General features: G+C 32.7%; 1 protein-coding gene across 2 annotated transcripts in view; it reads left to right on the forward strand.

Annotated features, from left to right (window-relative positions):
* Positions 1-12,337, forward strand: part of LOC125073464 (coactosin-like protein) — a 32,973-nt gene that overhangs the window by 10,974 nt on the left and 9,662 nt on the right. The window contains exon 1 of one of the 2 annotated variants that reach the window (XM_047684304.1): positions 10,293-10,681. The exons of the other annotated variant lie outside the window; for it this stretch is intronic. Coding sequence (XP_047540260.1) covers positions 10,319-10,681 — 363 coding nt within the window. The 5' untranslated portion in view covers positions 10,293-10,318. Of the gene's footprint in view, positions 1-10,292; positions 10,682-12,337 lie in introns of those variants that run through there. 2 annotated transcript variants of the gene reach the window in all.

Below are 12,337 nucleotides of genomic sequence, written 5' to 3' on the forward strand. Positions count from 1 at the left end.
TGTCATCCTAACAAGCGGTACAAATCTTGGCGGAGATCCAAATGCACTCTGAAGTTCGAGGTCAGAGGAATTTAATTTTAAACGTCCCTCCAGCCAGGATTACTTTACCCTCTGTATTAAATATAGACGTTGCTAAGCCGACTTCAATGTTCAATATAGTGAGATTGTGTAAAGGGCTTGAACTAGCATTATATTAATTTTAAATTAACAATTAAAAACTTAGTTTTTTCAATAAATTTATAATAAATAAGTTCGGATATATTATGTACTACAAAAAGTTCTTCATTATATAATCTTTTATCTTTACATTCTCTTTAGTTTTACTACTTCGGGGATATTAAAAACCGCAAAATTTTAGCCAATCCACAGTGAACATCATATATTATACAAGATTTCGACGAATGACATCGCGTCTCCTTCAAACCGGAACACAACAATACTGAGTACTGCTGTTTGGCGGTAGAATATCCGATGAGTGGATGATACCTACCCAGACGGGCTTGCACCAAGCCCTACCACCAAGTAAAGGTTTGAAGGGTAAGTGATCCAGCGTAAATAAAGGCACAATGGACATATAATATAATACCTTATTAACTAAGATGACATGATAACGAATCTTCATTCGTGGAGCATTGGAAAGGAATTATTTTAAAGAAATTTTAAAATGCCAATGGCAAGACCAGTGGTGACCACTTACCATCAGGGCCACCATTTGCTCGTCCGCCTACCGTTATCATAAAAACCGGAACCTAAAAAAGTTACGTGTTTTGGAGGCTGAATCGATGATCAGTGGGTGGTATCTATCCGGACGGGCTTGTACGAAGTAATAATTTTTTAACAAGTTATTTCATTAATAAGATAAAATGAGAAAAAAAAGTGGGATTTTATAAAAACACTCTGCATTTTAAACTACTGAACGAGTTAATTTAATAACAAGAGCGCTTGAAGCGTGAAATGGAACTTTCGATTTTCAACTCACGCTTGCGTTTAATGTATTGTGTGTTTTTTTTTAATTTTCTCTTTCCATAATTTTGTTATAAATATAGTATTTTGTAGCATTTAATTATTTCGTTATACCTAAACAAGTTACGACGATTGATTCGTCGTGTATCCTTTTATTACTCTTTTTTAAATTATTATTACCGCCAAACAGCAATACTAGGTATTGTCGTGTTCCGGTTTAACACCTCAGCTCGCAAGGTTAATGGTGCACTGATGATATAAGGAATGGTTAATATTTCTTAAAGCGCCAATGTCTATGTCACGTCGCGTAGACCACGTCACGTTGTCGTAACGTGTTTATATAGCTCTAAGAGCCGTTACCTCATCGCTAATTTTCTTTTTACTGACATTTTTTAGAAAATCGACAATTTAAATCGAGGTAAGGTAATCTATCGATACATTTTAAAGCAAAAACATTTAACTTGAAAATTTGTCTATTTGGTCAAGCGTGATTGAGCAACGAGCGTACAATTTATAAATCAAAATTCGATTTATGCTATTAACGGCCTTTTAACGGACGGTAGAGAAACAAAAAAATGTATTATTTCATTAAACTAAATTTATAAAGCGCTTGAAGTGCTTTTTCAAAGGCCATACATTTTTTTATTACAGGAGAAGGTGACAAAATTTAGATCTCTATCTGAAACCGCATCGCATGGCTAATACCTCGTAGAAATGATTCGATTCGAACACGTCTGCCCAGACTGATAGATTATTCGTCTACCTTAATCCCGTTACATTTTCTTTAAAAATTCTCATCGATTCTTATTTTTAGCATGGCAGCACTAAAAATACAGCCATTTATAAATCATAAGAAATACTTTAATTGACTCAAATGAGAATAAAAATAGCATTTGACGATTCTACTAAACTATAAATTTTATAGGTAACAGACGACTTGGATCTACTCTCCTTATACGGAACTTGCGGTGTCTGGTTTGCAACAAAGATGCAATCAGGGTTGCCTCTCTTTAAAAGTTATATATTGTACGTTGCAATTTAGTGCAATGTTGCCAATCTTTGATTAAGGCGATATACGTGAAATAACAAATAGTTAATTACGTCTCTTTTTTTCTTGGTAATCGTTACTAGAAATATTTCAAAATATGTGTAACGTAAACGACGTAAAAAATGTCTCCTAGTTATAAAATAATTTTAATAATGATGACTAGTTAAACTAGATAAAAATAAATATCTAAAGTACCCTCTGATTTCAGTCTTATTCGCTTTTGTTCCTACTTTTTTAATAACTTTATAGTAAGAAGCCTTCGCCTTTTTTTTACGAAATCGATGAGCGCAAGTCGCGATGCATTCCCCTCCCACTGTCGCCTAATAAATCAGTGCGGTGTGAGACATTGTGGTGACCGTACTTTTGACAATTGTCTCAGCAATTACAAGGCACAGCGGCATATTTATCGGTGACGCCCAATCGAGCAAGGTCGACGTATCACCACCTCTTAAGAAATTAATTATTTTCAAACGTTTAATTTTAGAAAAATTACCAATTATTGAGACTTTAAGTGTTTTCCAAAACAGGGAATACTGCCATCTTTATTGCATCAAGTAACACTGAGAATTTCTTGTCAGAAAAACTTTATAATTTTTATTGGTCTGGAACTCCTGATCGACGGCCGTACAAGCAATAGCCGTAGTCACTTCGATCAGAAGAAAAGTAATAATATTTAATCGATCAATTCTCATAAATATAACCTTTATGTCTTTATCCTTTGTATTATTTTGTATCTGTGCTGTTTTGACGCAACCGAAAAACATACATTGAAAAAAAATGCACTGAAAAAAAAGAACGCTGATGTGAAATTGACGATTAATTAAATAATTTTAAAATGGTGGAAGGGTTTTGTACTACAGTCATCACACATTCTACCGCCAAGCAGCAATACTCAGTTGTGTCCCGGTTTGAAGGGTGAGTGAGCCAGTGTAACTATAGGCACAAGGGACGTAACATCTTAGATCCCAAGGTTGGTGGCACATTGGTGACTTGAAGAAGGATAATACTTCTTACAGTACCGATGTGTACTGTCAGTTTAGATTATTAGGTAGACCATCTGCCGGACTACCTATGTAATATAAAAAAAGAGTAAAACAAATACTTACTACAAATAAATATGTTATTATATCTTATTAGTATAATAATATTTAGCAACGATGTATTTAGTATACACGCTACGCAGAAAGAGACAAAAGGGAGTAGAAAGCGGCGAGCAGGGAGCATGACGATGTAAGTCATGCCGTTTCCCGCCACGGCGCACGATTCGGTTTTACCCCCAAAACCCACCAATATATTATATGCATCAATAAAAAATTTGAAGTCCTAATTTGACTTTTAATTGGATAATGTGGATTACGCCGTTTGTCATATTGGGCGACGTTTATGGTAATTTTCTGATTCTTTAGGGTCATAGCATAAATTATACATAGTTTTTAATAAATTCACTATTTTACATTAAATGAACTGTCCTAATATGACTATTAGTTCTCCTAGCATATAAATAAATATCATAATACTTGAAAAAAAATATACATAGTCTTATTATTTTAAACATTCCTCAAGACATGATCATATCAATAAAGAAATATGTCATATATATGGCAATATTCATTAAAAATGTTGCTTAATAAAAAAATCATAGTGTTGATAGAGTTGAGTTGAAAATTGAAAAATATCGAATTTAAATTCGCTATTTTTCAATTTCGTTCTCGCAAAACGACTTCACAGATAATCCAATAAGCTAACGAGTGTGATTCAAAATGAACGGTTTTTAGTTGATTTTTCGCAGCTAGACCATTACAATGTTTTGTCTCAGGAAGGTGAATCGGTTTTCCCGTCACAATTTTTTTTATTTCCTTCTACAATTTAATACATTATACATCATCATTACATAGTATAAAACAAAGTCGCTTACCGCTGTCTGTCCCTATGTATGCTTAGATCTTTAAAATTACAGATAGATTGATTCAAGAGGAAGGTTTATATGTATAATACATGCACAATATAGTAGAGAAACACTGATAATTTTGGAGGTTTATAGTTATGTCGTAATTAACGTAGCGTTTGTATTGCAAACGCTGGCTGAACCCTTCGAGATAGATCAAAATGTTGAGTGACATAAGACATTTTCATGTTAAAATTCATATTAACAAAATAACCCGTATACTTTACAATGCACAAATTTTCGATCGATCATCAAAAACTATTTGAGTTCCTTAGATATTCGCAAAGTCATAAAGATTGAAATGAAATTTATTGCTATTCTTTTCTTATAGCAGATGTTAGAAAGAAACGGCAAATGATAGATTGACATCCCGTTATTGTTTGAAATAATCACTGCCGTTGGTTTTGCTGTATGTCATTATTTCCCAGAATTTGATAAGCGATTTAGCGGCTAGGCAATAATACTGGTTTAGTTTTTAAAACTACAGGAAACTCGTAATGAAATTGTTTTAAAATCTAATATGTAGCATAGTTTTAGTTTGCCTGGTAGCAAGACTTGGTGCTAGCCCGTCAGGGTAATGACCTCATGTCATATATTTTACCGCCAAACAGCGATTCCTGCTTCCGTTTTGAAGGAAATAACCCACCCAGGGAGGGTGACGCATTGGTGATACGAGGAAGGGTTATGGGTTATTTTTATGTCTATGTGCGCCAATGTCTATGGGAGTCGGCGACCACTTACCATAAGGTGGTCCATTTATCACGTGGATAAATATTTAGCTATTAATGCACACATGATTTCAGTAGTTTACTTGGTGGTAAATTACACATACAATGAAATCTAATCACAGTTTTAAGGTAAAACTATTTACAATGAAATCCGATAATAATCTCAAATCACTTGTTGGTTTCATAAAATACGTTTGTCGGTAAATCTTATCAACGTTACGTGGAATGTATGAGTTATATTTCCCTTTTATGTCATAAATGAAATTAAAAAGATATTAGATTAAAATTTCTAAGAAGGTAACTGTCAGAAAAAGGCCCATCGCTGAGCAAATTTAATTTTTTTATGAGAATTATAAATAATGAGCCGAAAATATTGAGCCGAGATAGCCCAGTGGTTAGAACGCGTGCATCTTAACCGATGATTACGGGTTCAAACCCAGGCAGGCACCACTGAATTTTCATGTGCTTAATTTGTGTTTATAATTCATCTCGTGCTCGGCGGTGAAGGAAAACATCGTGAGGAAACCTGCATGTGTCTAATTTCAACGAAATTCTGCCACATGTGTATTCCACCAATCCGCATTGGAGCAGCGTGGTGGAATATGCTCCAAACCTTCTCCTCAAGGGAGAGGAGGCCTTAGCCCAGCAGTGGGAAATTTACAGGCTGCTAATGTAAAAATGTAATAAATAATTGTAATAAACAATACAAAATATTTATAAGGAGACGAAATAATTTAACTCTGATTATTATTTTTTTAAATAAATTGTTTTTTTTAAATCTCACATCGACATACTAAAATTCTCTTGCCTCTACAGGAGCATTTAACGCGCGGAATAAACAAAGTAAAGGATAAAAGCGTACCACCATACAAAGTGAGTTCTACCAGAACACCACGACTGTATACATTCACTTAAGTTCTCAAATAAAGCTTATTACTAACTGTAGTGTACACAGATCTATAATAACATATTAATTAGTATTAGATTTATATTTTATATAAATATATATTATCTGTGTATTTATGTATCTGTCATCTCGAATGACACACATCGCAAAAGCGCGGGAAAATAATATATACCGTATTATAATGCCCGACATTCAATTTAAAATAAAAAAAAAAATTTTTAATTGTTTTTTTTAATTCTACTATATTTAAAAATGTATCCGTTACTTTCTGACCTGGTGGTGGACAAGTAATGGTTGTATTTTGAATAAACATTTTGAATATGAATATAATTCAAGGATAGACTAAAACGGAAACCGGAACTCTAATATTAACAAAACGTATTCATTATTTAAACCAATTCATTCGAAAACCGTCTCAACAGATTCATTCAATATCTCTTGATTACTTTAATGAAAGGAAACGCTGGTATTTAGACTCCCTCCATTTTATCAAAACAAACTAAATAAACGCGGACGTTCAACTCGATCGCGTCATTCACGTACATACATCATAAGTATTTTTAATCTTTGAAATAGACGTTATGGTACTGCTACATCTGGGGAACTAATTTTAGTCTATTAAAGAATAAATATGAATCTATAGCCATAGAAGCTGTTTTTGTAATACCCAACTGAAATTATTGCTAAACCAATGTACATAAAACATATACCGGATTATGTACGTTTCGTAATCATATACCGTTATAAAATGGCTGACTTGCAAAAAAATTTGTAGTAAAGAAATTAAAAACGATCTCTTTGAAAACATACATTTAAATGACACCTTTTATTATCTGTTAAACGGATATACAATGTCCATCTCTATATTATAAGTCGCATATTATATATATAGGTATATAAATATAGATTATATTACATATCGTTGTAAAATGTTTAAAATTAGTAAAATAATTATAATCCTGTTATTATCCTTAGGTACTGTTATTGAAAACAGGGAAAATGTATACTCGAAATTAATGTGATCAAATAAAATTAATTAGTACATTATTTAAAGTATGAATAATAAACAGCCAGCCTCAGAACATCGTTTTTTTTTTTTAATGTTACACGTGTTTTTTCTCGCTTTCTTGCAACCGGAGTGATTTCGTGAAAAGGGACGGAAGTGTGTTACAGGAAGCCGGGGAAGCGCACGATATTTGTTTTGACCAATGAGCGCGCGGTGCTCTTGTTAGCTGTCAGATGGCAACAACTAATTGTCCGAGAGGAATTTGTTAATCCAATGAAATAATTTTATTCTTATTGACATGTTATTATTTGAGGCTTTGTGGTTTTCTTGGTTGCTCTCAACCAAATCGCTAACTTAACACATATATGTAAAATTAAATTGAATTAAAAAAAAATATATATAATGTATTCCTTACATTTATATAAAAAAATCGTGAATTGTCTATTTTTAGAAGGTTTCCAATTTGACGTATACGATTTTGGATGTCATGATCCCTATGACGGATCCGTCTGATGGTTTATTTGGAGAAAAGCCGACATTGTTCTGAAGAGACACAAGTTCCAAGCGATCTTGCGTAGCAAGTAATGGTGGCAAGGATTATTTAGCGAACCGTACGCACATTGGCGATGCTACGGCAGTTAAGCGAGCCAGTAAAGGCATAGAGACGAGATAATCGATCTGTTTATGGTCTACGTTATACGTATTAGCTGACTGAGAACAAAAAAAAACAATGGTATTAACAACAGTATACTATGTATGTATAGTATTGAGTACATTGATAGATATTGTACTTTTTTTATAAAATAGGCAGGCGAACGGACAAATGGGCTATCTGATGGTAAGTGATCCGCCCATAGACATGGCGCCCTTGGGAATTTTAATTTTACCTTACATCGCCGTTGAGCTGGTGGCTCAATGGCGATCTTGGACTAGACAACAATACAAAGTATTGCTGCTTGGCGGTAGAATATCAAATGAGTGGTACCTACCCAACCTTGCGCGTAGCCTGTATGACTGTATGAAAGCGAAAAGTAAAGAAAAACTTCGCAAAGTCAAATCATCACTCACGAAGCAAGGCATTTGCTTCTACATACTTCTGACACTCCACAGTCCACATACACAAATACTTAGTACTTTTAGATTTGCTAATCAATACATTAAAGTATTATAAAATCATAATTATATTTAAATATATATATATAGGCTATGAAATACGTAGTCATAGTATTCGTTAACATAAAATTAGTACTAAGTTTCTCGCGGGTTCTCATCAGAATAATCTGCCTCAATTATGAAAAAGCGTACTTAAGCAAAGCGGATATTTTATCAAAACTTCAACACTAAATATTTATCTCTACGTACACCGTCTATACGCTTAGATTTTTTAAACTACGCAACGAAATATAATACAGGTATGTTATTAACAGGGTGATACAGTAGTCAAGTTTATATGTATAGTAGAGAAAAGCCGAGCATTTCAACTTTCTTAGCCGGAAAAATAAACAAGAATTGTTTACTTCTAAGATTTAATTACTCTGCTTTAAGTAAAAATGACAAATCTTTATTTAAAATAAAATTATTTTGACTTTTTGAGGATTCGTCACGTGTTTCCTTTCAAAATTTCTAAAAGAAAAGTATATTAGGAGTTCGCTCGTTTGCGTATTCTTTCAAAGTAAATATAAGCCATTAAAATTCGGAATTATGTTTTATTTAAAAAAAAAAATGTAACAAAATGTTTGAGCATATAAAAACTTATTATAACTGCAAATATTTCTGTTAATTTCAAAATGTTCTTAATTCAATATTGTGCTTAACGCATTCGTCTGTATTTTATTATCTATGTATAGTCTATTCCAATCAAAGAAGGAATAAAGGTAAACAAACCTTAACTTTACGTTTTCCATGCAAATTTGTTAATAGCTCAGCTATATCGTGCACTAGTAAGAGTTCTTGATAAATATATCTTATATACCTACTAATAGCGTAAACCGATTTTTTACCCAGTGATTATGGGACGATAGCTGCATATAGAAGATCTATTATGGTCTTATTCTGAAGTGCCGTAGATGTGCAGAAAATTAAAAAGGATTCTTAACTGCAATTTACTAAATTATTACAATTTAACAAAGAATTCGTTCTAGAGAGCGGAAAAAAGTGGCTGGCTAGAGCGGTACTGCGGCTTTATAAGGAAAAAAAATGAAAAACGTACACAAAATTGAAGTAAATTGTTACAGACAAACTCCAATTCTAACTCAACTAATGTACAATATATACTATTTGACATTAAAAATTTCATATAAATAAGGTTTCGTCATTTTGCCGCCGAATGTAGATGAGTTACTTGAAGTTCACAATGAAATGAAATCAAAACAAAATCTGTCATAAGAAATTCCGAAATCTTTTGAATAAACGCGAAGTTTCGCGGTCGAACCGCTAGTCTTTATTATTCTACTATTCCCTTTTTTTAATAACTACATTTTTCTTATTTATTTCACTTCCAAATTTCCGATAACAGTTTCGTCGACGTTCAAAACGCCATTTTTTTCGCGAATCCATAGTGAATATCATAGATTTTTGAAGCTCTCGACCAATGATAAATAATCAATGATATCACGTCGATGTCAAATGTCTTTTTATCCTCTTGTGGTTAAAAATTATTGGCTAAAAAACGTTAATAATCTTTTTAACTTTATTGTGATAGAGTGGTACTTGTGGGGTAGCTACGACTACCGGGCTACCTGCTCTGTAAGGTCATGGCCAAATAATCCCAGAGGGAGTCAACTACTTTGATGAATGAATGTTCGAATTTAGAATATCTATTTTAAAACGGTGCGTTCATACCAACAGATTAAGATTACACGAATAAAGTCGCGTGCAATCTGTAAGTTATATTAAAAATAACGTAGGAGGCGTCACATTATAAATTGGATCAATTTCACTGGCATAACATTCCAAGCTATCTTCTGCTGGCTTACTAAATAAACTCGTCGCTTCCGTTTTAAACCGAATAACTGGACGATTAGCTAAACAACGGATATTTATAAATAGCTGCGACACAACGATGACGTTATGATTATTAATTAATCTATAACTTCTAGATTATAAAGCGAGTGTTTTGAACTACTGCTCGGATTTGAGGCTATAAGGAATATTATCTCACGCTATGACTAGCTATCTAGCTTACGTTATCCAGATTAAATGTGTCACTTTTCTTTTAATTCATACTTTACTTTACTTCAAATTTTATTTAACACAGTATTAATCCTTATGCAAATTAACAGTAATGATTTTAAAACCTTTACTGTCCTTTTAATGATTTTTTATTATAGCCCCTGTCCCTTTACCTATATCACTTTGATATTCTATTGAGTTTGTAATCTAATGTAATCATAAATATAATTATTTATTTATAAATGCACTCTTCGTTTCGGACACAAAGCTTTGACGTAAAGTTTTCAGCAGCTACATTGTAAGTGTGTAGCTACAGTAATTAACTGTAATTAAAAATAAAAAATAAATATTTATGTATTAATGTTCTTCGACGACCAATGCCTAGCTGATATGATCTCATTAAAAAAATCTGGCTGGTTTTAATCAAAAATGCAAAATGTCAAAGTGACAGTTCACAGATACTAACAATTTTGTATCTGAGAACATTTATGTTTTCTTAAACACACCAAAGTAAAACTTAGTGTTCAATTCAAATAATGTACAGTTTTTAATGTCAAAAAAATCTTCCATAAAAATGAACCTGGAAACAAATAGAATTAACAACGAATACACAAAATTGCAAGAGCACATCGCGAAGTTATCGAGTACCCAAAATAGTATTATAAATAAATTCGACGTCCTAAAAAAGAATGTGGACGAAATGAGAAAAATCTTAACACAATTTTCGGATAAAATAACAGCCCTTGAAGACGTGGCTGTGGAGAAGCGGAAGCTGAACAGCGAAGTCAAAACGCTGAAGAACAGAATTGATGAACTCTACGAGATTATCAAGGATGGAAAGGAAGAGTCAGTTAAAAGCGACGATGTCCAAGACATCGAATCGTGTCATTCTGGTTTCTCTTGTTCTTCTAAGGTTTGTCAGTTGCACCAAAATAGTAACAAAACTATAAATCTTTTGGCATTCTTGTCAAAGTCACAAGGCAAGGACAAGGACAAGGACAAAATCCTACAGATCAAGGTAGACCTATCTATATCTAGGAGAAAATCATTGCATCTTGTTTGTCTACAATGCTTCAATGTTGCAGATTATTTTCAGGCTCGTGCAGCTTTCCTCGTGATGTTTTCCTTCCGCCGAGCACGAGATTAGGCACATTAAAGTTGAGGAGTGCTTCTCTGGCCTTCTGGTTTAATGGTATTTCTCGCTAGAAATTTTATCGTGAAACCTAAAAGGACACTATTGTCCTATTGCACGTCTGAGTGGGCACCATCCACCATCAAATATTTTACTACCACATTTTAACACTCCGTTGGTGTGTTCTGGTTTGAAGGTTGAGTAAGCCAGTATAATTCCAATTACAAGGGACATAATACTTTGGAATTCATATTTAGCTGTACTAACACTTTATATGTTCGACTTCTTTCCTAAAACCAAAAACCGAATTAACATGTTCACTGATAACACATAGTTTCGTTGGCGTTTTTAAATTCCACTGAAGACATCTTGCAATTTTTTTTATTTCTTTAATAGGAAGAAAATCGTTTTAGATTGTACGTATAGAACTTAGATAACTTCTTAAAAGTATAAGACATTCATTCGCATAAAAATATACTAATATAAATATATTATGTGCATATGTCCAAATAATAGAATGCACAAACAGCATGTTTATTTCTTCCAGCCACCAACTTCCGAGAAGGAATAAACGTACGCCTAAAACATCGTGCCAACCTAAAAAAAAAATAAGTGAAAACTCTTTCTTTACTTCACAATGCATTCGTTATCTTTTAAAACCCGCTCCCGACTCTCGCTTATTAACAAGAGGCGCTAATTGCGAAGAAATTACGTTTTTTGCGTACGTTGCGAGTGAAAGGAGACGCGGTATGCACTGATAAGGATACCGTCCACTTCATAAAAAGAGTAGCGCAATATCGCTTACCAGACATACATAGAGATTATAGATTTGAGAATTATTTTTTGGCTTTGCATATTGGATTTTTGCCGAAAATAATAGGTCATTTGACTATTTTTTAAAATCCATTTTATAATATTTAGTAGAGGTTAAGGGAAAGTTGTTTTTTTTTTAAATTCTAGTATATATTTGCTGAAAAATATCAAATTAAAAATTCCATATTTAAATAATGTTTACAAGCAAGTGACGTCATCATAACCCCGACCAATCAGGAGTGACAAACGTTTAAAAAAATTCAATTTTATTTATGGATTTTTGAATAAATTAATTATTATTTTCAACTTTCATTGATAAATAACAATTTTTAAACTCATAATCATAATATATACTTATTACAATAATTGACACTATATTTTTCGCATTGTCAAATAGCCGTCAAAAAAAAGTTAAGATATAATTGTAGGATAAGGTTATTTTTTAAATTCAGATTTTGATTTAATTAATAAGATTATAATAACATACATTACCTTTATAAATATAAATTTACATTCACAGTCACGCTTTAAGTTAAATATCAAGACTCATCAGAATGCATATTAGAGAAATGCTTTAAACAATTTTGATGGTCGCATTCATCTGTCAAATTACGGTAACAAGAT

This window comes from Vanessa atalanta, chromosome 24 (genome assembly GCF_905147765.1).
Source record: "Vanessa atalanta chromosome 24, ilVanAtal1.2, whole genome shotgun sequence".
NCBI classification, from domain to species: Eukaryota; Metazoa; Arthropoda; class Insecta; order Lepidoptera; family Nymphalidae; genus Vanessa; species Vanessa atalanta.